This window comes from Anser anser, assembly GCF_964211835.1.
Source record: "Anser anser genome assembly, chromosome: 10".
In the NCBI taxonomy this organism is placed as follows: domain Eukaryota; kingdom Metazoa; phylum Chordata; class Aves; order Anseriformes; family Anatidae; genus Anser; species Anser anser.
This window is the reverse complement of record NC_139730.1, coordinates 14,632,644-14,658,307: the sequence shown is the minus strand read 5'-3', so window position 1 is coordinate 14,658,307 and position 25,664 is coordinate 14,632,644. Positions and strand designations below refer to the sequence as shown.

General features: G+C 40.2%; 2 protein-coding genes across 12 annotated transcripts in view; both read right to left on the bottom strand.

Annotated features, from left to right (window-relative positions):
* Positions 1-5,952, bottom strand: part of HERC1 (HECT and RLD domain containing E3 ubiquitin protein ligase family member 1) — a 123,606-nt gene extending 117,654 nt beyond the window's left edge. The window contains exon 1 of one of the 2 annotated variants that reach the window (XM_083850867.1): positions 5,773-5,952. The gene's annotated coding sequence lies outside the window, so the exon portion shown is untranslated. Of the gene's footprint in view, positions 1-4,895; positions 4,915-5,772 lie in introns of those variants that run through there. The other variant, XM_083850868.1, reaches the window with a different exon arrangement.
* Positions 5,953-6,484: 532 nt separating this feature from the next.
* DAPK2 (death associated protein kinase 2) overlaps positions 6,485-25,664 on the bottom strand; it is a 55,486-nt gene continuing 36,306 nt past the window's right edge. For 9 of the 10 annotated variants that reach the window (XM_083850880.1, XM_083850881.1, XM_083850878.1 and 6 more), the window contains 7 exons: positions 24,012-24,150; positions 20,944-21,073; positions 19,850-19,898; positions 19,166-19,192; positions 16,939-17,091; positions 15,497-15,542; positions 12,941-14,602 (listed from right to left, as the gene is read on the bottom strand). In XM_083850880.1, the coding sequence (XP_083707006.1) occupies positions 13,952-14,602; positions 15,497-15,542; positions 16,939-17,091; positions 19,166-19,192; positions 19,850-19,898; positions 20,944-21,073; positions 24,012-24,150 (1,195 nt within the window). In that variant the 3' untranslated portion in view covers positions 12,941-13,951. Of the gene's footprint in view, positions 10,246-10,807; positions 10,889-11,067; positions 11,158-12,940; positions 14,603-15,496; positions 15,543-16,938; positions 17,092-19,165; positions 19,193-19,849; positions 19,899-20,943; positions 21,074-24,011; positions 24,151-25,664 lie in introns of those variants that run through there. The other variant, XM_083850879.1, reaches the window with a different exon arrangement.

Genomic DNA, 25,664 nt, shown 5'->3' with positions numbered 1-25,664 from the left:
AGTCGTAACTGATGTCACCCTTTCACACAGCCATTGAATAAAACAATACAAGAGTAATACTATTGCTCATGTGATGCTGGAAAGATGACTAGAATTTCATGATTAAAGAAATGTAAAAGCGTACAGCTGCTGCCCCTCGATTCCTATCTGTGACTTCAAAGCATTAGCAGAAAGGGAAACTGCAACCTACAAATGAGATGGTAGCCTGAAGAAGATTCCTGTAGATGACCTTGCCCGCAAGATTTCAAAGGCCAAGGTATAAAAACTAAACACTTAACACGTGATACTGCAACGTTGACCCATTTTTATAAAAATGCCAGTAGTGAAAGAAGTAGTCTAAAAGCAGAAATACAGATACAGTGGCCTGGGCACAGAGGAAGCTCCCTGACATAATGCACACTTCAACCAAGGAGTATTATCCAATTATCTTTTCTCCATTATTGGTAAGCCTTGGGACAGAATCTTTGTGACACAATGGGGACTGCTACAGAGCACTCCTCTGCCAGTACACACCATTTTGCTCACCCAGACCTCACGGTCCCCAGTAGTCCCATCCCCTCCTAGGGAATTACTGGGATGAAACAGTTCCAGGGAGATGAACACTGGGGACCAGATTAGGGCATCAAACACATGGAACAGGGATATGATTAGGTGAAACGACAGTGAAACGATAGGAGGTCAGAAGGGATGGGCTCTGTCTGTCCATCTTTCCAGGCCCCAGCGTGGGACCATCCAAGTTCCAAACAAGTGAATACCCCAATCCTGGCTGTTGTAACATAGCTCAGATCGATCAACCACCTTGCCTGAACTCATGCAAGACAGACTGAAAGTGTCCAGCAATGGAAAGAGCCCAGACAGGGGCTCTTCCCTTGAAGCAGGCTGCTGAGGAAGAGTTTCAGGCTTTGCAAGGAAGGCCAGGGATGCTTAGATCTAAACAGAGAAGCAGAGCAGCATAGGTCAAAGACCCTTTAGAAGAGCATCTAAAATAGATAGATGATCACATCTTTCGGAGACCTCAAAGGTCAGGCTTTTAGTTCAATTCTAAATGTTCTTCTCTATCTAAAGATGCATACTATTTTTTACAGCATTAAGAATAACAGTAGTTTCACATACCATCGTGACACGGGAGCATGACTAAATGCCAATATAGAGCAGGAAGCGAAAGAAGGACATTGCATCCCATTGAAGCAGCAGGACACACCTCAGGCATGCCAGAAGCAATCACTGAAGTGGGAACCTGGCCAGCCTACTGCAGCCCACAACTACCCTTAGGAAATGGCCACAGGGCTGCAGCTTTATATCATTTCAGAGATGGTGCACCTCCAGCTACACAGTGTCACTTAACCCTGTAGGATACTGAATCAACTACAGCAAAAACACGCCCAGGAAATCACCAGCAGCTTCCCACAGCAGTGAATTCTGTATCTTGGCTGTGAACTGACTAGATATCTAACTTCTCCTAAAGCTACAGTTCAGCAATGAGAAGATTTTAAGCTTACATTTAAAGAAAAGCATGAAAGCAAGTCTTTTCACAAATAGCAGTCCTTTTATAAGCAAGAACCTAGGTGACAAAAAAAAGTCAAGTTTAACAGTTCCTTGCTAATCCTTAGAGGCGATTTCACATCATTATGAAAGCTGTCCGTGACTAGAAGGTGCTCAGATACCATGGTTACAGACATGCTATGATATCTTAAATAGAATACTCTAACAGACTTGCTACATTCCTTTGTATTTTAATTAGGTAAGGCATGGGAAGACCATACTCATTTTCATTATGTTTTATCTGTGTTCCACTGATCGTTAGCATTTGGTCAGATCTTGATTAACATTTTGTAGCTGCCCGCTTACTCTGAAATAACTGCCCTTGAGATCACAGACCTATTAACATTTTTACTGAGCAAAAATCAAAAGTAAACATTGTGTCACTTCCCAGGTACTTGGGGATTAGCATGTAGTCGGGTGCAAACCACACACACCTCACGTGATGTGCAATACCTAAGAAAAGTTTAAATAGCAGACTATTTCAACACAGCATACGGCAGTTCCTGTAGTCGTCAGAAAGAAACATGGGTAAGGAGACAAACCTCTGATTCATCCAATTACAGTGGCACTAAGGCAACAACATAACCTTTCTCTGGACTGGCAACATTTATGTTCATTCAACATGGAAAACTGACTCTTAAACCGATTCTAAGCATCCCATGGGAATGCTGAAAGCTTGTGTTGCTCTGTTTCATAACAATTTCCATTTCTTCTGAGAAATGTTATCCTATATCCTGAAGAGTTAGAGCAAGTTTCATGTGTTTTGCCCAAGAACAATGCAGAAGTATCAATACAATGTCACACCTGAGAAACAGGTAGTTTAGCTTTCACTGTAATAAAATGAGCACCTGTGCGTACACAGTGTGAGACTAATTGCTCCTAATCTTATTTTCACTCACTTTTTCCTTCAGAATGAGCATTTCACATATTTTGATTCCCAAGCAGAAAGGAAGCTTGAAATTGTGGAGTAAGTTTCTCCTGGTGTTAGGGACCACTACGAAAGCAATGATTTTGAGAATTCAAAAACAAACATTCTAAACAAAACCTCCGCTGACGCCTTCAGAAAATTAGAACTCACCTACTGATACTGGCTTTGAATTTTATGAGCAATTCACGAGGGCCTTTTCTAATATTGTGCATTACACAGAGAATAAAAACACTTCTCTTTTGGTCATACATCCGCAAGCATACAAGTGTAAGCAAGCAGAGCACTCAGTCGCATCTTCTTACAGATGCAGACCATTCAATATACCCAAATGCACACACTGAGTTGTACTAACGTGAAGATTGTGATAACAAAAAATCTTTCAATAAACCTAAGTCAGACCATTATCCCTCTTCTATTCAGTGATGTGTAACAGACTGAATTTCCCTCTAACTTAATTCTTATGCAGCCCTTTAAAAACATGTAAATTGCTATACAATTATAAAACACACAGCATAAAGATGGAACTCCAGTCTAGATGCACTTATTCCCATTTTACACAAAGGTGTCAACTGAATCAACGTGTACATAGTACTCAAAAGTTAATTTTCCATTTATTTGCTGACATCTATTGTAGGAACTGAAGTTACAGAACCTAACAAGCATCTCATCATCTGTAAGTGATGCAAAACACATTGTGGGCAATTCAGTTTTACCAGACTTGGCATTAGGAAAAAAATGACCATGGCTAGAACAAAATGACAACCCCAAAAACATTAATCTAGGACATGGATTTCAGCTGTACACAATTAACCTTCTTAGGGCTTTCTGCCTCCTACTCTGCTAATTCTAGCACTACATTTAGAAGACAAAAAAAAACAACTAACAAACTTGTTCCAGCAAGTTGAAAGCCATTCAAATTCAGAAATATCTAAGTCATTCCCATAATGCTGGCTGGCCAGCATTCATTTATCTATCACCTCTCAAGAGTCTTGGCTTGCTGCTACACAGTCCTGTTTAGTGTTTCCAAATGCAGATAAAACAATTGTAAGGAATATGGAATCCACCAAGTTTATACCAGAATTACATCTAAAGCCTGAACTTTTCACCAAAGAAACTACCAGAATAGGTTTTCACAAACTTAAATGCACAACGTATTTGAAAGAGAATTTCACAATCGTGTCTATGTGAACTAGCCCTTCCCATACCTTGATACGAAATTAGGTTCGTTGTTTCTATAACTGAAGGCTTTGAGATTCAGTCTCTTATTTTCCTATGAAAGAGCTGTTTTGTTCCTAATCACACTATATTATTATTTTTTAATTACCACTAATTACTTACTCAGACCAATCCCTACATGACCATATATTCATTTTCTAAGAAATTACTTTTCAATTAGAGCAAATCACTCATGTAGCTCATGTACTTCTCAGGCTTTTTCCGTGGTCAGCAAAGACTCCCTCTCCACAACCACAATTCTGGACGGTCACAGTGCCTGCCTTCCCTGGACCTGAGTTTTAGATGCACATTTAACATAAAGAGCCGCTATTTTTGTTGATCTTATTTTTGATCAGGTGCTCTTTCTTCAGCACAGTGCCAGAATGACTGCATACTGCAGATCTTCTGTCGTTTGGCATGTTATAGCCCTAAGCATTGATATACGTGTTTTCATTAATGCACATCATCTTATGTAGGCTTAATTAACTTAAAGGTAGACCAGGAAAAACACCAATATTATATCAGGTCCAAAGAAAGCCTGGCTCTAAAGGAACATTTTAAGCTGCCTCTTGGTAATAATTAGGCAATTTTGTAAACCAACGCTCCTCCCGCACACACACAATACAACAGAAAATTGAAGTTTTGTTAACTACTGCACTGCTTTATCATTATTCAATTAAGATGCTAAAAGCCAGTAGAGAAAAATTCACTCTTAAAATTCACTATCAGGTTTTTGTACAGGTATAACATGCAGTGTGACAAGTACTGCTATATGATATGTATTTACTTGAGTTGGTACCATCTATATTACTCACAAGCAGAGTGAAGCAGAATCAGATTGATATACAGTCGTTTAAGGCCATGTATTCTATCAGTTTTCCAAGAAAGCCTCCCTAAGCTTGTTTTATTTTAAAGTAGGAGACATAAACAATCAACTACCTGTTTTGGAAGGTGCTTTTTGATCCCATATAAGACAACTTCTTAAGGAAAGTTTGTTTGCCCCAGCCTCAGAGGTGGATTTGTCACCAATTCCTCCACTGCGGTCTAATTCTTTTCACAGATGTTCCCTGGGAACACCTTTCTCTGCACTTCCAAAACATTAGAGTCAGGAAGATAGCCCAAATCCTGCTGGGGACCATTCAGCAATACCTGTCTTTAGCTACTCTTCTGGAGCCTGAAGAATTCCCTCATACACAGTCAGACCCATTACCTGGTTGAACTGAAAACCCTACAGCTGGAGGCCTCCTGTCAGAAGACAGTGCTGTTCCGAGCGACGAGCTCTATCACTCAGTTCTTCCAGGCTAGATTTTGCAGAAGCAGGAGAAGAAATTTTAACATCCACCACAGCCTCAGAAGAGTACGCATCTGATAGTTGCCTATTAGCAGCCTTCACCGGCTGTAATATGCAAAGAAATGTACTGCTATGCAACCTTGTCAGCTGCTTCCTCTTAAACATAGCATACATGGCATACCCTTCTAGGGGGCATTGAAACTTTGCCTTCCTTAAAAGCACCACTCAAACCGAAGGTACAGAGCTGCTTCAGCTGTGTGCAGTGAACAACCTGCCATTGCTTCTGGACCAAACTTCTGCCTCCAAGCTTCAACAACCCACCTGATTGCCCCAGCTGCAGCACAGCTTTGGCCATCCCCCACGAGCACTCCAGCTTTTCCATCCCAGCTGCTGAGTCCTGCTGTAATCTCACCTCGTCAGGCTCGTGATCTTCCCCAGGTGATGGTCCCCTGCCATCCCTGCCCAGCTGTAAGGTGCATCTGATCCACCCCAACTTCTAACTCCTCACTGAAGCACACACACTACCTTATAGTCAGGCCTTGAAGTTACTGTAGTGAAAGGTTTATGTGAAGGCAAAAAAGACCTTTAAGCAAAAAGTTTGGAGAATGTCAGACAATTCACAGAGTCATCATATGGAAAACAAAAATAAAAAGCTTCTTGAGTTCTCGACCATTTACCACTGCTAAACATGTACTTAGCCTTTTTCTCTCTGCCACATACTCATATTTAAGGAGCTTTCCTAACCCAGACGGAGACACAGACAGGAACAGTACCTTTTATCACAACAGTCACTTACCAGGCACGCTGTGAATAAAACCAGGCAGCACAGAGCACAGCTGGCACCAAAGCAGCGTACGACACCCTCGGGGGCAGGAGGATCCGGCCTCACCTAGCTCCTGGAGGCGGCAGGGCACAGCGGTCTTGCCGAGGGGGCCCCATCCACGGCGGTCCAGCAGCGAGCCGCGGCTGCTCGTCCCCTCCGCCGGGCTGCTGCCGAGGCGCCGTCCCGTCCCGAAGGGGCCTTTTGTCTGCGGGCGGCTCCCGCAGCCCCCGGCGCCTCAGGCGGTGGCGGCCGCGGCTCGGCCCCGCCGAGCTCTCCTCAGGGCCGGGGCGGCGCGAGGCGGGCAGCACGCGCCCTGCACGCGGAGGGCGCCTCGCGGCGGCACCTCCGTTTCCTCCTCAGCGCCCCATCGGCTCCAGCCACGGCCCCGAGCCCGCTTCCCACCGCCCCGCCCCGGCTTTCTCCTCGACCGCCCAGCCCCGCGGGAGGGAGGGAGGGCAGGGCATAGGGACACCCACCTGCCGCCACCGTAAGGGGAGCGGCCCGGGCCCGCCACTGCCTTCGCGCCACCGCCCTTCGCACCGCCGCCGCGGGCGGGAACGCGGCCGGTGCAGCAGCGGGCGCGCGGGGTGCACGGCAGCGGCGGGAAGAGGCTCCGGGGAAAAGGCGGGAACGGGGCAGCGCCGCGCTCGCGCCCTGACAGAAAGGCGGGAGGCGCCGCGCGGCGTTCTGAGTAAACCGGCTTTATTGCTTCCGACGGCCTGCGCTACTCCAGGCACATACACGTTACCGTTTCTCTTAACAAAAACATAGGCACAGGGATTTAAAAAACGCCAGTAACATACAATAAGAAGTCATAACTTATTTAAATAAAACAGTTCCTTTGTTTCAGGCTTTCATCTCTCTCCAGGTTCATCATGGCCAAACACAGCACAGTGCATTTAAGAATAATCGATTGTTCATCTTTTTTTTTTCTTGTTAATAGATATACAAAATACATTTATAAGATACATACAAAATTAGCTAGGTGAACAATATAACGAGGATCTGTTCTCAGCTTCTACAGGATGAATGATAAAAACAAGTAAAGCTCAAATTGTGACAGGGTAATTTCCACAATATTAATTAAAGTATGAATATGGCAACAAGTATAGAGCCTATTCCATCCCAAAAATGTTCTGAACAACAGTGAGAGCATTTAAAACCTTTAACAAGACTGTACATAACTCATGAAAACCTTGGTTTTCATCAGGATTGTTCCACTGATGAGAAAGGTTGTCCGTCTGTCCATTACGATGTAATAAACTACACAGAAGCCAAACAGATTATTTAATTGGTCCCTGTGATACTGCTTCACAGTGCAAAAGAACTCAATGTCCAGCAACGTATGTCCAAATGCCTCAGACGAAAAGGGAGCGGAGGACGGGATTTCAGAAGGTGGGAAGAATCCCACAACCCCAAAAGCTCTGCTAACAGTGCACAGGCAGTTCAGAACAGCTTTAAGCACATATGGCCAAGAGTTTAACAGACAGGTATACAGGGTCAGATTACCTACGTGCTGAAATAAACACAAACATTTAGTGACTTAAATAAAAAAAACAATTATTAAACTACTTGAAAGCTTATTTAGCATCGTAGTAGAAGAGAACTGTGTTGAAAGCAAGCAAAGAGGAAAAAAAATGGCAGGAACATTGTTCTACAGTTAACGTTGCTGCACAATCCAAACCCAGTGCTCCTTGCATGGCCACGCTGGAACATGGCACGAGTGGCGGCCACCATACTTGGTCTGGCTGAAAGGGGTTAGCTTCACTGACAAATATCTCAGAGCTTTACTGATCAAAGCAGAATTAAGTGAGTTTGGAAAAAAAAAACAAAGAAACAGACATGCAAACGAACTCACTGTGCCCCCTTCCTCCCCCCTGTATTGTGTAATAAATCTCCTAGTGCTCAATCTAGAGTACGACGGGTCAGCCAAATGAACTACCAATATAGCCCCAGTTTGATGAAGTGATAAAATAGTCACTTAAAACATCACACCTCTCAGCTTTGGAGCTGGAAAGGCTGGACTCAAACTTATCTGGTTCTTTGTGGGAAGAGCCCCTCAAAATTTGGTAAGAGAAGAGGAAAAGGCATGAGAGCACTGGTGTTAAATTGCCACAGCATCCTTGATTTGAAAGGGAATTTAAAACAACACCAGGCTGGCCAAGGATCCATCTCAAACTTCTAGTATCCAGCTGGCTGTGGTGAGGTAAGGCTTGCTAGAACAACTAAAACTATTAGGAAAAAAAATAAATAAACAGATGGCCAAAGAATCTGTAGCTGCACAGTTCTAACTTTCCCTGGTTGACCAAAATGACCTCATCTTCACTTGGGGGACCAAAACAAAAACAAAACAACATGACAACTCCGTTTCCAACATTGCTAGCCCAAGGAGCAGATTTGAACTAAAACCCTAACAAGCAGAGGCAGTTTCCTGTTTTAATACAAATTAGCTAATACAAATGAACGATTAACTGACCTAGAAACCTTAGCCTGATATTGTAATACTTGTGCAATATCTACCATTCTCTGGGTTTCACTAGTATTCTACGTTAAAAATTAAACAGAAAGCTAAGAGAACACCTTTCAATCAAATGCGAAGTCCATGCTCCCTCTCCTTACCACTTGTCCAGACACATATCACGGGCCATGGCAACACAAGAGATGAAAAAAAAGGAAATGAAAGCAATAGTATCAAAATGCAGTGTCATATTTGCCAAAACATTCATTCTTCTGCTTTCACATTTTCTATACCTGCTTTCTCTTACCCTTCCTTCAACGTTCCCAGTCCATGTTCACTTCTGCTCCCTACACATCACCTCTTTTACCCACTTGCTTCCCCACTGCTTTTGCTCCCTCCCCACTTCCTTCAATTTAAGTTATTATTCTTCCCTCAACTTATACTTTCTGCCTCTCTTCTGCAATGCTTCTTGTACGTTTCCTTCCTTTCACAGAAATACTTCCTTGTCAACTGCATTTTAGCCTTTGCCTAAGAAAGGATGCAAAAGTATAAATAAAAGTAGCACATTTTTCTTTCTCAGAAACTGGATTACAGGCAAAATTAACCTAATCCCAGTTTTCAAAACCTAGTTTACACCTTCAGCTCTAAAACCTGAAGCTGGAAGCGATCACCGTAAAGCCAAACAAAATCATTTTCCCTGTCAATCTATTCCTCTTTCTAGTAGGTTTGCTTTGTGATTTTTAATTTATTAAATGGCAAAATAAATATGAATTTTTTAACAACCAGTATATTCAATACAAAAAATAGCCTTGTCTATGTGCATTTTTTGTACCAATAGAACAACACTGGTTTATATTATATAGATTGATAGTTAGACTGATACAACTTCCTAGCACAAAGGAGTTATCTTAAAGTGCTAGTTTACTCAGTTTTCAATACAACCCCCTTGAATAAAATACAGGTGTGTGCAGTTTGGGTTACATTTGAATGGCACCTATGTAAATAGGTGTTAATGAATCTCCAATTTGCTGACAAAGTAAAATAAAAAATAAAAAAGTCTAATAAAGACTAAAGACTCTTTTTTAATATATACTTTGGCTTTTTTAAGTGCCCTGTTTTGTGAGGTATCCCCCCATCACTCTGTAAAAATGTTTTATTTGAGTACATGACAACCTCTAAGCCTCTACAGATTTTTTTTTTTTTATCTTTCCACATACAAAAAATGCCCTGACACATCTCATCCTCTCAGTGGCAAGAATCAGTTTTACTCAACTGATCAATGGCAGCTGTGTTAGTCTTCTATTCACCAGCCACAGATGACAGCCACAGCACAATTCTTATTGGAATAGAGAACTGTTTACTGCTAGGTTGATGAAATCAAGGTTATAATGGCACTATGATTTTCTCCTCAATGACAGCAATAGCAGAGTGAGTACTGCACACAGCCAATAACACCTGTCAGATATCTGTTATCAGATATGCTATAAGCAAATATAAAAATCATATAAAATTTTCTTTAAGACTCAGTAACAAATTCCCTGACTGAAATAATTCACATAGACTTAGTCATTGTGCAAAATGTGAATTATTCTGCAGTAAAAGAATATCAGTAGAAACCCCACATCCTGAGTGCAGTTGATATCACAAATAGACTGAAGTATCCCAAAAAGCCCAACATACAAAAGCAAAAATGTGGTGCCTGTGCTGCAGCATTTCCCTGGAAATCTGCATCCCCACAATATTCTAAAATGCTCAGTAGATGTTCAACAACATTATCCAGTTGTTGGTGTTGTTTGAGAAGTGGGAAGCATCATACCAAGGATTCAGACTAAAGTTAAGGTCTGCTGTCAGGACTGCTTTTTCAGCAAGGATGAAACTTTCCTCCGTTCCCTGCCCGTGGAATTCTAACGACACTAGGATATGCTGCTTCTCCTCTGAAGAGTGGCTTTTCTTTGCTGAAGATCCTCATTGTCACTTTCACAGTTTCTCTGAAATAAAAAGGCATATTGTTTCAGTCACATAAATGAAATACCACACTGCTAAATATGATACTCTGATATTATTAGCGTATCATTTATAGAGAAGAGATAACAGAAATATCCCAGAGTTTCATTCCAGGTCACATGCAGTGACAGGTCCACCACCCTCCATCACACAGCTGGTCACAAGAATAGCTGTGCAGACTCCCCACAACCACTCATTGCTCAGACAGAACAGCTACTGCTCTGGTATATGAAATAGTTGTCACCATGGTTTGCTGTCATATGGTACATGGGACATAATCTGCAGCCTCCATGCTGCTCCTTTATAGAATAAATGTGGCAAGCATCTATAGGCTATGCAGAGTCACCATTTCTCTTTGTCCAACATTTCTGTCATAACAACGCAATTACAGGGGCATTAACAGTGCACAAAGGATGCCATGGTCTTGTCTGGTTTCCCACTCAAAACCATGCCCATCCTATTGGCCTGTGCATCCATGCAAGCATAGTAAAATTCAATTCATATTAAAATATCCTTCTCTTCTTCCTCTTTGAAAAATATACCTACCAAACTTTCATCCTGTGTTAGGACCTTTTTCACCAGCGAACGAGATAAGTGGTTGCACAATGAGACAATGCTGTAAGAAAGCTATGAAGAAAGGGAAGAACGAGAATTTTACAACACTGATGCACTGCAGACACATCCAAAGAAATTTCATTTTTCTATCAGATCTTACAATGTTACATTTACAAGCTCTGTCTTGCCCTCTGATCCCTATCAGGTGCAAGAAGCCTTACACAAGGAGGATTAAAAGCTTGCTGTCATACCTTCCATCGCCTTCTGGCATATTGCCTTTTGAAGTTTTCCAAGTTAACAACAGATTCTCGCCGTACCAAAGCTTGCTGCTTGTCCACTGGCTGGAAGATAAAGATGGCAATTTTATTGCTCGGCTTCCTTTGGTGCATAAGGACAGCATAGCTAGTTTTCTGTACTCCTGTTGACCAGGTGTTTTTATAGACTAAGTTCCCCACCAAGCCTTCTCCTTTTGATACTGAACAATCCCACCTCTCTCAGCCTCTCCCCATTTATCAGATGCTCCAATCCCTTCATCACCTTAGCAGCACTTCATCAAACTCACTCCAGCATGTTTTGCTGAAAACATCACAATAAAATGGGAAAAGGTTAGCTGTAATTGAATATTAGTTAGCAGGATATATGCTACAGTATATTTGAAGGAAATTCAGACTTTGTCCTTTAACCATACCCAAAATGAGAGCACGAGACACCGATACCCTGGCAGTAAATATATGAGAAAAGAATTATAATATCTAATAATGGGGAAAAAAAGAAAGAAAAAGAGCATATACATCAGAATTCAGACACATGCTTAAAATTTTGGGATGCCAACCCGGACTTAAAGAACAGATATTCTGCAAATCCTTACACAGCTCTTCTGAAAATGAGGTACTTTTGAACTCCAAATCCACATCAACGTATGCATAGACCAGACACCTGTATTCAACTGGGAATGACATAATAAAAGCTCAATACCAGATCTGGTATAAGTGAAAGAAAAAGGCTGGGAGACAACCCTTCAAAGATTATGGAGTGACAACCATTTCAGCTCATCTGGAATTTGCTTATGCAGGAGGTGGACAACTCAGAAATATTTGTACTGAACTGGACTAGAATGCAACCAAAGCAGACAACCAAAGAAAGAGTACTAAAGGAGAACGAAAAACACATCAGTGAGGATTAAACATTTTTTCAAGCAAAGTAATGGTGTTCATGAGACAACAAACGACACTTATCTCCTCAAATGCTGTGGGTACAGTTCTGATTTGTACAAATGCTGAGTTGTGGGCTAGATCTCCTTCGCATCTAGATGTATACACCATTTGTGCACTGTAGAACTGGGGCATATAAACACTAAATATCATTCCCTCGTGCTGCAAGTGGCTAGCATGGTACAACAAAAACCTTAAGCAGAAATCAATTTGAAGTGGAAAAAATGTCACTGGCTAAATGTTGGCTGTGTAATCATCATGAAAAATTTCTGAGTGACCTTTTGGCAGTACAGCCATCAGCAAATCAAAATAGCCCACTTTACACTACTCCTGACTGTTAATAACTACCTATCAGTTTCTAAGTAGCCTGCAAAGCAATGACCCTGACATTTTCTCAATCATTAGAATACCTTTGCAAAAGCAGTATGTTAGTTACCTCCTTTGGCTCTGTGAGCACGAGCCTCAGGGACTGAATCACAGAAATATTAACCTCAGCCAATCACACTTGGGAACAGAATGGCCTCATTTCATGTTCTTTCTCATCATGCCAGGGCATTTGTTCATAAAGAAAATCTACATGAACAGATGACGTGAGATTACAGCTGAGGGAAGGCAGACTCTTTCTTGAGAGTCTTCTCTGAAGATATCAACCCTCACTGGGCTGTAAGTGATTTTTAAAGATTAAAACTCTCTTCCTTATTTAAAAAAAAAAAAAAGACCTCAGTTTTGATGCAGGGATGCTTGGCTACTACCCCTCTAGTTCTTGTAGCTGTGTAACAGTCACCTCCCAGCAAATTCATGCAGTTAAGCAAAGGGGCTGCAAACTAGCTGCAGAACCTAGCCTGTAAACCTTCCCAGTATGCAGAAGCCCAACATCTCTTTTTCAGTCACTAACTACATCATTAAGGAAGAATTGCATCCTACGTAACGAACAATTTATTGTGTCCAAAAATGAGAGGTACATCTGTGAACATTATATTGCATAATCACGTGACTTCTTTGAAATACAAGACAGCAGGGCAGGATTCAAGTTTGGGCCAACTTTTCTTTTACATTCTAAAACTTAAGAAAATCGTAGCAAGAACACTAGTCTGAAATCAATTGTAGCTAAGTGACATCAGCATTACTGTAGAAAGCAAATCAAATGTCTATGCTTATTATCACTCACGTTAATATTTGCACTGCAAAATTACATACACAGTAATTTGATCAGTTCATTAAATTCCCAGCTCTGTCTTTCAAATGAATCTCTTTGGTATGGGACAGGAAACTTATCTGAATTTTAACCTGAAGGATTAATCATTAGCTAATATCTTTTCATGGTAAAAGATCCCAACCCGAATAACAGGCCTAAAAAAAAAATCGTAACCGTTCTTCATTGGCAGACATTTCACAGCGAATTCCCACAGTACTAAATGTTAAATTACTACATCATTTACTTTGTGCTGCAGCACAGATTTAACCTTTGCAAATATTTCTCCCTTCTGTTCTGCCCACAGCAGGTCTACATGACTATTTCCTTCATCCAGCCAAAGATGTTACCACAAATTCTTTATTGGTTTCCAGGCACCCAGCCTTTAGTAAGTACAGGCTGAACTACTCGCTTTTCCACATTCGTTACTTGGTACACTTAAGGAACCATAAACTATAAGCAGTGCAAAAGGCCACAGGGTTAGATGTGGTCCATACCGCAATGATAATCTACCTCCTCTAAGTTCAGACACCGAACATCGGAAAATAACTTCAACGCTACAAACTTTAGTACTGGGATTTACGGTTTTGCAGCTTGTGCAATACATCAGAATTTCTATTTCAGTTCTAGGTGATGTTTTTTGTATCAAGATTATGAACTGCTTTTTATTTTTTTTAAACTGCTGTACATAGACAGAGGCAGCAAAGCCCGCATCTAATCTGACCTGTAACATTACTGACTTGATTCTGCTACATCAAGATTTAACCCTGCGAGGAATTCTTCACAGCAAGATCTGTTTAACAGGTCCATTAGTGATTCATTAATGTCTTTGCTGAAAACAGAGTCAAAGTTTCCATTCACACAGGCTTCATTTCCATTTTCTGGTTGAAAACTACTCATTAAATCCTGTATCCACTTAAGATCTTCAGAAAGTTCTTGACTGAGAGATTCATACTGACTCTGCAGATCAGCATATTTCCCAGTTATGCCTTTGAGACTAGCACCTACAGTCTTGATATCGTCTTGTAGATGCCTCTTCAGGGATTCAATTTTACGGTATTCATACTTCAGTTGAGAGAGCTTGTGCCTCACACTTTCATTCTCTTCTTTATACCAAGCTTCTTTCTCATTATAAATGGAAACCAGAGCATCAATGTCCTCCTGCAAAGAATCATGGGATGCAGCCAAAGTGCTGAAATTTCGTTCCATAAGTGAAATGTCTTCCACTACCCGCGCAAAGCGTTCAAAGTTGATGTAGGTATTGTTGGGAGGCATACTCGAATGGCATTTTATGGTGTACTCTCTCAGCCGTTTTGTCTTCAGCTGTGTGTTCTCAACCTTCTTGTTTTCTTCGACTTTTGTTTCTTCCTTCAGCTGGTGAGTCTTCAGATAGAGGAAGCAGTATTACTGAACATTTACAAGGCAGTGCAGTAATACAAACTCTACACAAAGGATGCAGCCTGAATTTCCACAATTCTGGGAGATTCTTTGCTCCCACAGATTTTCCTTCATGCATTTGATTAAAAGGGGAAAAAAAAAAGCTAGTGTGATGAGCATTGTGCATTCGTTCCAATGCAGTAAGTGTAAGTACCAGGGCCCCAGTTTATTTTCTTGTTATTTTTTTTTTAAATCAGTCTCAAAAACATCAATATTTGTAGAAGGAAGAACAACAATCCTGAAAACACTCCACTTAATGCTTCATACAATGCAGAGCAAAAAATGGATTTCGAACATCATTAGTCATGCTGAGATTAGCCAAATGTATTTTCAATGAAAGATTTATCCACAAACAAGCAACATTTATGATGAAAAAAATACATACAGACATGAACGTAAGCAAATCAACACACATGGTGCAAGCAGTTATATTCCAGGGGAAGTTATATTTTCACATTGGTTATGGTCAACTCTCAACTCAAGAAAGCACTAAACACAAGATGCAGTGTATATCCATGCAAATAAAGAAGGATGGAGAAATGCAAAGCACAGTCTAATGTAGGACACTATGTGCAACAAACATCAAAGCTTTTATGTCTCCCTCTTTTTGAAAGCTATGATAATAACAGGTCATGATTAAGGTTTGCAGAAATCCTAAGATTTAGTCAGATCCAAACAGCTTCTTTCCAGTGCATCTCTTTGAGATGCATACCATCTCTAATGACTTAGAGGTCAGATTTCCATTTATCACATCAATAAGAGAGAGAACATTGTTTCTGCTTTGCTCACAGGGGAAAAAAAAAAAAAACACACAAGATCTGTCTTTTTACTCTGTCTTACCGTTATCCATGGATGAGATAGAGCTTCCTGAATGGTAAGCCGTTTCCTAAAGAAAAAAAAAAAGAACAAAAAAAAAAAAATACAGATTTAAGTAAGAAATACCTTGCATACAAGTCCGTTGACCTTCTCCTGGGCTTTGTATAACCAATAAAGCACGCATCAAGATAATTCCAGGACTAATAATCAAATTTCTGGGTTATGTTTTTCCACATGGCATCTGGTTTGTGTGTAGACTGGTAAATATTCGAAGTTTCAGTAAGGAGCTGTCCTCACTCCACATAATTTTAATTCCTACTTGACCAAAATCTATCTGTACTTTTCTGTACCCTCCTGTAAAAAGTGACAAAACATTACTTATATTCGACCTACATGCTTAGAGAATAAATTCTTTCTATTCACCTTTAGTATGACTACATCACGGTACACATCATTAATTATATTGAAAGCATCCGGTAGAGCATAATATTACATCATTCATGGAGCTGCTGTTTCCTGAAAATATCATTTCTGAGAGAAATACTTCAAACCTAATCAAACATGATCATTCATTCCTGCATCATGGCTGTTCAGTGAACAGCACCCTATTGCCACTGAACAGCAAAGGCAGAATCAACAGCATTGCACAAGGACTGCCTCTGGACATGTGACCGATACCAATATCCCTGACTTTCCCTTGCTTATAAGGAGGTTGCTAGACCTTTGCAAACCTCTCAAACCCTACCTACTCTAATACTAAAGCCTGAGGATTTGCAGAAGTCTTGACACAACAGCTTGCCCCTTTTTAATATTGTTCTTCTCTCCTAATGAAGCCATTAAAAAGAACTGCAAGTGGCCTGACTCCCCCCTGGGACAAACAGGGTTCCTTAACCCTGAATGAGAATGAGATGCTACTTCTATATGCAGTTTATTAAAAGAAAGAAATGAACTAAAGTCTAGTGTCCCCAATGACTGGGAATACAACTAGGAACAAAACTATCATACACACTCTAGGTGACTGTAGCAGATGCACAGAGACTTAAAGAACAATTCCTGTAGGAGCATGTGTAGCGATTCTTCTGTCCTTGAACCTCTGAGGATGTATCATGGGATCATGTTATCTCCTTGCAAGTAGTTCATAATAGACTGAAATATTGGAGTGGAATTACCTAGAACTAAAGATCTTGCACACCATTTTCAGTCCCTCACCTACACACAGTTGTACCAGTTTGACCTGGGAGAGAATGCAGTCCTGAAATTGAAATTTAACCAAGGAGATATTGGTCCCTTTTGTTAGGGTTTCTAGCTGCAGTAATTCACTATAGGCACAGCAGCAGAACTTTGCCTGCTGTCTTGCTCTTAAATAGCAGGGAACACATTGCAGGGAAAGCTTTGCAGATTACTCTGCAAGCTATTTCACCAAGTTTCTCTAAGAGAGGGGTGGATGTTTCTGAATTTTCACTTACCGTGTATCTTTCACCAGGAGTTTCTGAATAAAATCTTTTGCCAGGTCACTGGTATTGCTGAAAAATTCTTCATCAAACTCATAATTCACAGCTGTGATGTTAGCAAGTGTTTCTTGCTTAGTTTCTCCAAGGAAAGGCGATGCACCGCTAAGCCTAGATAAGCCAGAAAGAAGAACCAATTGGAAAAATAAACAGCAGGGGTCCTCTAATTCAATGACAGTGGCTGTGTCATGTACATTTGGGACATTTGTGGATCTCTGTGTTGTAGCAGCCATGCCACTTGGGAAATGACAGGTCCAGCTTTGGTTTGCTACATCTGTGGTTCTGAGTCATCCTGAAATTCTCTAGAACAGCACTGTGTGCTCAGACAGAAATGCAGAGATTCTCCCATTCTGAGTCTCATTTAAGTCATTGCTAGTCAAAGCAGAAAAAGCTTCAGCTAAGGAGAGTCTCTGCCCCTCTGAACCTCACAAACACTACACCAGGCAGAAACTTCCATCAAGTCAAGCAGATGAAGTTGTATTTATATTGATTTTTTTTTCAGGCAGGAAAAACCCTGCCTGCAATTTTCTGCCTTCAAAGCCACTGACAAGTTCTCTGCACAGTAGGTTCAGCCAGATGTTTCTCAGTTGGAACCACAATACAATGTATGACCAGAAATCAGGTGCGTGGCCTTGCCTGGAGGCCAACTCCACAGGAGAGGTGTGGGCACACTGCTCATTAAAAGGAATCCACAAGGGGACCTAGGTTGCAATAGAATCCAACCATTTCCAAACAATGCAAGATTTCATTGTTGGCTCTCTCTTCCAACTGCATGGATGTAACAGAGACAACATTGCAATAAAATGGAATTCAGCAGTCTTTATTTAGACAGAAAATACTTTCATCTTGATTTGCTTACTTTGCCTCTCTCTCTCTCAACTGTGACTGATGACTTTTGTCTTTGATAACTATTTACCTTTGCTCCATAAAATCCGAGTGTCAGAGTGATCTTTGATGTTCCATGCTTCTCCGGCAACTTTTTCCTCTTTAGGACTTAGTTTTGAGGTCTGTAAAATGGAAGGATTCTCAAATCCTAACACCTAGTGACTTTTGACATATCCTGCCTCAGTGCCTGTGAACACCTAACAGCAGACCTCGGTGATAAAGGCTTTGCATTTACAACTCAGTGAATCACTCCACCAGTTACTGAACTGAGGACTTGTGTGCATTTTGACCTCTACCCCTGATGATGGCATCCATTTGATTGCTGCCATATTTTCTAAAGTACACAGTATCATTAAACACACTCCCAATTATTCAGAATTCTTCAGAACAAAAAGCTTTAACATTAACAGGTAACACTAGTTAAAGGCATACTAATTTCTGTTATCTGGCATATCACAGAAGTTGACTCCTTCTGTCACAAAAAGCACATTCTTTTTTTCTGATCTTTTGTAGTGAGGTAACTTTCAAACTTAATTACTGTGGCAATCATAACTAGCCAACCGGATAAAACTGATCAACTACTGGATACAGCACAGACCCATTCACTTCAGTATTCTCCCTCCAGAACTCTTAATGCAATGGAAAAAAACTCTTCAGAGCTTCTAGGCACTTGTGCATCCCTGTAATCACACAGTAAGTATTCCAAACTGCTTTTCTTCAACTCCAAAGTTTTCTCCTCATCATTCGTGAAGACACATAAAAAGCAGTTTATCAAGTTCCATGTCCTGTCAAGTACACGTGTCACTGAAGACAAAATGCTGATAAAAAGCAAGTGTCTGGGACAATTTTAGACCTTTTAACCTGAGCTTTGGCTTAACCAGTACCCCTATCTATTCAAACTTCCCTGTTTTCACCAGAAATAACTCAGCTTACAAATGCTGCTATTACATTTTCTATTTCTACTCTTTCTGCACACTAGTAACTCAACCATCCTATGGCCAAACAATATGCTTTTCCGTCCTCTACATCATTTTGTGCTAATGAGATCTCATAAGAAGCTTAAATGCCTAGCAATGCCAGAGCCATTTGTTCTTCATCTGCTCATAATGACCTTCCTAACTTCTTTTACCTTTTTTTTTTTTATTTTAAATTTGGAAAGGCTTCAGGATAACATTTCCCTTTAGACTGTCCATCCTGTGTGTGCAGCTCCTTTCTTGCTTGACTGAAGGGAAAAGCTATTTCATACTAGTGCAATAGTGCTTTAGGAACACATTTACAGGAATTAATCTATTGTACTTACAGTATGTAGGTGATGACTCCTATGCTCCTGTAAAACAAAGGAGATTAATTGCAGGGTTTCTATACGATCTGTATCTTTTTCACTGTACACAATACCAAGATGTCAATAGTTGCTGCTATGCAGGCAGGAAGGCTATCATTGTCTTAGATAACTGCTACTATCTTTCTTTAAAAAAAAGAACAATGTAAAGTTCACATTTTCACTGAAACATCAATATTAATGCTGATTATATTTATTACAGTAATGTTTTACTGTAGTGGAATTTACTACAGTACACACCAGAACTAAAAAGAAACAGAAGCAAGGATGTTTTGTGCGGAGTGACTTCTTTTGACTTCCTTCTCAGCAGATCAGATTAGTACGCAGGTCTTCTCTGCATGCAGTGCTCTTATAAATAAAGCTGTCACAGGCACTGCAAGAACATGTTTTCTTTTAAGATTGCTCCATTGCAGTGGACAGTGTCAACCTGTTAACTCTCTAACTGCCATTATTAAAATTTTCCAATGTAATTTTGCAGAAGTTAAATGCTCATCTTTTTTATTAAAAAGAATCCGTAAAAATTGAAAGACGGAACAATGAACTAGTAACTACGTTTTGTTCTGTTTGCAGTAGAATGGATTGTCTTCAGAACAAATTGGGAAAAATTACTAGTAGAGCAACCTGGAAAAGAAGTTAAGAACTTACCACATATCTGCAGCTAGTCCCAGTGGCTCATAATTTACTATTTCTGGAGCTGTAAAAGATATTTAAAACAAGAATGTGGGTGGAAAGGGAAAGTGAGAGCAAAAAGGAAAGGTAGTTATAGGATACACTGTTTATACTTCAATAGTTCTGATAGGAATTCTTCACAAGTGTCCAGAAGACATCATTCTGAGTAACCTGAAGTATAAGGCAACTCAGTAAGGGTCAGGCAGATACCATATGCTAGTTACAGTGTAAATCGTGCCTTCAATAGCAAATTATTTCATCTCAAAAAGGATACCACTTTCCTTAAAAATCTGAGCTTTGTTTCGTTTTCAGAACGACATTTAACTGGTGTCATTTAAGCTAGCTTCTTATGGTTAACCAGAAGTAGCTCTTGTGGAAGAGATTAAAATTACAGGCTAGAGTAAACTGCTAGCCATGTGAAAACCTGTTATCTTTATAAAAATATTTCCTTATTGGAAATCATCCCCATGTAAGACTGCGTGCAAGAGAAAAGGCAAGGTACTGAGATGAAAACAGGAGTCTATAACAGCACTGAAATGATCTCAGGTCAAGCAACAATTGTGCTTAACTGGAATATGAATTACAGGTCTCTCCCCTTCCCAGCACAACCTGCAGAACCTCCAAACGAAAACCAAAAGAAAGGAGAGAGACAAATTAGAATTACGATCAGGAAGCTACAAAAAGAAAATCAGGTGGGAAAATATGAGGGAAGTAATTTTATCTAGTAAGAAATCATAAAGAAATCTGTGTAATTGTGTATCTAACAGAGATAGCTTACTTGCCCCAGGCAACAAGTAGAAAATGATAATTCGTTTTGCAGTGTTTCACAACCTCAATCCTGAATTTTTGTCTCTAAATATTTATTTGGCAACATCCCACTCTCACAGGGGTAGCACATTGAGTGAAAGCACCTTTTGCCTATTCCAGAAAAATAAAGTAAATCTCCAGATTTAGGTCACCTTGATACAAACAATACGAAAACTACTTCTACTCATTGATTCTTAACTTCAAAATGATGTCAACAACTTACTCAGGACTTGCAATTCGAGACAAAGCAACTGGTCACTCACCTACAAATTCTGGAGTTCCAAAAATGTTTTTAAATTCAACTCCGTCTTCTATTTTGTGAGCCAGGCCAAAGTCAATGAGTTTGATGTGTGGAATAGGGACATTTTTGTCTAGAAGCATAATGTTTTCAGGCTAAAAATAACAAAAGATAGATGTTTGTTATTATATCATCTTGGGAAAGTAGCAGATCTACACTTAAGAGTTCTCAAATGTTTTTTTCCTTCACATACACAGCACCATAGAACAAGAAATGCATACCTGTGCCTACCTGTATACAATTCACTCTTTTGATAAAGAGATGACAACTTGTGAAATTTGACATCAACAAATGGACCAGAACTTCACAATGGCGAAATGAAGCTGATAAAAGTAATACCTTCCTCCTTTTACAGTCTGTATTCTCATCTCAGACAAAATCTTCCTTTCTCTCACCTTCCCACTAGCACTTCCAAGCTTCTCCTTATGCTGGCTGTTGCCAGGATGTAAACAACATATCCTTGTTTTCACACTGAGACAGAAGTTTTTCCACACTACTGTATTTAGTTCACTCATCTGATAAAATATGTCAGTAGGTTATTATCCCAGCAGCACAGTGATATAACATGAAGTGAGAGCGTGATATGTCTTGTCCCCTCTTAGATTATAAAATATACACTTGGCCTGCAAGGCCCCCTTGGAAGATGCCATACCCTGAACCCTATATATTTACCTCAGTTACAACCACCAGTGCAGATGTAACAGTTAGCAGGTAGCTGAAATTGTGTAGCCACCCAAAGCTGGGACAGAGCACTCTTGCTTGATCCTGAAGGAGAGCTGCACAACTGAGAAATTTGGCTGGAAGCATTTAGGCAGATCTGTTACAGGAATTTACACTGAGAAACTTCAGTATTTCTGTCCAGCTGCTCCTACTGAACCAGAACCCACTGGATAATGCCTTTGCAAGTGGTTTTTAAGAAATTCTAGACACATCTGAACCTACGTAGGGAGGGAAAATACTCTTTTCTATGGCACTAAGTTCATACCTGCAACAAGAAGACCCAGAAAGATCCAGGATTTGCTATATGAATAGTTCTGAAAGTGGCAAGCGTTGGGATTAGAGGTCCTAGTTCATGTATAACAGCAAGCCATTAGAAGAACACATAGCATTTCTTACAGATTTGTAGGGCAAAGCCCTGAACCAAAGCTAGAACAACTTTGAAATTAGAGCTAGCTTTTTCTAAAATATAGATTTTGATTCCTTACTCTTCCCAAGATGCAATGGATTTCTTTTTTTTTTTTCTCCCAACTAAATTTCTCAGCCTTAGTTACTCCCTGCCACCCCCTGTATCACAGGTTTCAGAACTAACTGTGGTTTCAATTTATGTCTGATGAAGAGCTTCAATGCATTAATTTTTCATAACTTAATCATAAGCTCAAGAGTGACAGTGAGACAATTTGATTCACTGCTGACAGCTGCCTGGCCTTTTCAAAACAGATCCTAACATCTCCTGGTAACGCACACATTCATTCAGAGCTGCACTGGGAAAGAAAGCATATGAATAATTTAATGTCATAGCCATTGGACCAAGCATATTTTAGGCTCTGGCTAACAAGTCCGGTCTTCTTCCATGGATCTAGGGCATGTGTGTTCACTGCCGGTACAGGATGTAAGCTTGTTTGGAGCGCACAGAACAGACTGAAATGGCAAAAAGTCACCGTCACTACCTCCTGGACTGTTTTATTCCTTAGGTAGTGTGAAGACCCTGCAGCTCCACTGCAATCATTGGAGCCCTGTCAAGTGATGAGGTAAATATGCATTATCTTCCATCTAATCAGATCACTGCCTTAAAATATGTGTCTCATTTAATGCTAGTGAATCTCCAAAAACAGTCCCAGGAGAGTTATTCTATGAATATGTTTTATTAGGTCATTTGATATTTTCTGTCAGTGAAATGATTCTCTACTTATCCTTTCTCATTTCTATTTTGCACTTCTTGAAACATCTCTATTGACCGCTTGATATCACTGGTATTAAATATCAAATTAGTTGCTAGAGATCAGTATAGAAAAAATCAAACCTATATTCAAAAAATAATTTCATATCACTAGGTCAATAATTTCATACCACTAGGTATTATGCTGTTTCCTGATACAATGTGAAAACCTTCAGTCTTTGGCTTCTGGATTCACATAGCAATTCCAAAATGAAGTGTACATCCCTTTATAGCTTCATACATCTCAAATGCTTTTTTACATGCCTCCTGAAGTGAAGATTTCTATGGTAGTTTGCTAACTAATCTGTTAGGCTAGATGTAATTTTCAGCATTCACAAAGACTGCATAAATGCCATGAACACTGACTCAGGATATCAAGAACTTTAAGACAGAGACAGCCTTAGGCATACATTTAGCACAAGGAATCAGCATATATGTCTTGAGATTCTAGAAGGAGTCTGTCTATAGCACACACATCAGTGCAGTAATTAGCACTACACTAACCTGGATTTAAAGTCAGGACAAGGAACATGTAATGTAGCAGTAAAGTTTCCTCCATTTTCCTGAAGGACTCTTTTAAAAGAGTTCCCTTAATTTCCTGTTTTCATTCTATCGTCTCCTATGGAGGAAGTGTATTATGACCGTACTTCTGGAAGCAGCAATGTTTGAGGAGCCAGTTCTATAGCTGTGCATCTGCAACCGAGAAAGCACTTTATTCTAGTCTCAAGGGTTTAATCTCCAAGGATGACAGACTTCTAGCTTCAGATAAGCATGCCCACCTAGGCAGGGCACAATCAAAAGGAGAGAGAGAGTCTCTTCTGTATTGATTAGGCCAGGACCAAAGCTATGCATGTCACCTGACACGGCAGGTAGAGGCCTCTGTGTGGTGTACTTTGAAGGCCCTAAGTGGTTAAGAAAGCAAGAAGTCTCTCTGTTAACCAGACTGCACCGAACGACTCATACTCCTCATGTTATTCTAGACATAGTGGGCGTGTTATTTTAGGCATGTTATCAGATACAGGTGTACATCAAATTGTACAAATTACAGTCAGTCATTAAAAACAGCAGTAATGTTAACTCTAAATCAGCATCTTTACCTTTAAATCAAAGTGAGCTATTTTCTGAGAGTGAAGGTAGTTCACACCATCCAAAATCTGCTTGATGAATCTGGTTGCTTCCTCTTCACTCAAAGACTCCTTCTGTGCTAGGAAGTCAAAAAGTTCTCCACCAGACACACTACAAAATGCACCAGAAAACTTCCCGTTATCTACTGCATTGTAGGACATAAAATGAGTATAAGCACAGAAAACTGAAGTAAAAAACCTCTATGCAGTTAGAAAAAGGCCACCCTTACAGACAATCTAGAGTGCTTTGTGTTGTGGTCCCAGGAATGACAAAACCTCCTTTTGGTTTCAGCTTCCTCCCCTCTAAATTAAGGATTATCTTTCTCGAATTCATAGATGCTGCAAGGTTTGATTCATCAAGCATCCTGAACGACCAAAAAGGGGTGCATTTTCTGATAAATCTACAGACATACACACACTTCAGTACGTAGGCTTTGCTGTTAATGACTTCAACTGCTTTTTTTCAACATTTTCACTCAGGACAAGACAGGAAAGAGCAAGCTGTAATAGTCAACAACTGTTAAAGAATTACTTCTCTTATCAGTTGCCATCAGTAACACAAGGCAATGAGATCTGCCAACAGATCTTTCCAGAACAGCCAATACAGATTCTGGCCTGACAGATACAACTGACCGGAAAGCATTTATTTTGTGCTGAATTTTTTTAAAACAAAGTAGATTTCAGCCACTTGGAAGGTACCTAAAATTTGTTTTCTCAAATCAGGGAAGTGCTACTAGTTACTATGAGTTTTCACACCAAAAATGAAATATATTCCATATGTATTTATTACATAAGTCTTCTATTTTCATTTTTATGTCCTGTATTGAGAGTTCCAGTGCTGTTTTTCCATATATAATGAAACAGCATTATCTAGATACTGAATTGGGTGTTATTTGCAGTTGTTATTCATAATTACACTCACATTTATTGTTTCCAGCTCACACTGTTATTGATACTATAAATTTATTCTCATTCAATTTTAGTGTTGGAGACGCACACAAAATGGTTTAACTGGGTTTAACAAAATGGTTCAATGGGCTGAGATGTCCCACCTACCTGTGCTCACCGTTAAGAATCCAAGCACAAGACTTGAGTGATCCAACAGTCAATTTGGAAAACAAGCTTTCGGCCCTGTTGTCTGACGAAATACCAGTAAAAGAACAGGGAGGTTCAAATGGTCTGAGTTAACTAAGTGTTGTGACTTCCAGATAAGTTAGATTACATTGCCTGTGCACTGCAGAGGATTTTTAGACAGTTTCCTCTGACCCCGGGGTCCTTTACAACACTGGTGGTGACAAGCTGTTGATTCCCTACTTTGCCTCTTTCAGAGCAACTGTTGTGAACAGCTCCAAAACTGCAGAGAGGTCAACTGCAAACAAGAACCCTGTGTCAAATTCCACAGACCTTGGGCTGATTTCTTAGTTTCCATACTGCTGTGGGTGCTGTTACAAGGTAGAGATTTACACAGCGCCTGATGAATTGTGTATCGATTAGTGGATATTTTTTCACAGCTCCTATGTTGTCAGAAACTTTCTACACAACATGAGGCAGGAGACTTCACCTGCAGAAGTCACTTGATGTTTTAATCTTTACTACTTAATGGCTACCAAACAAAAATAAATGACC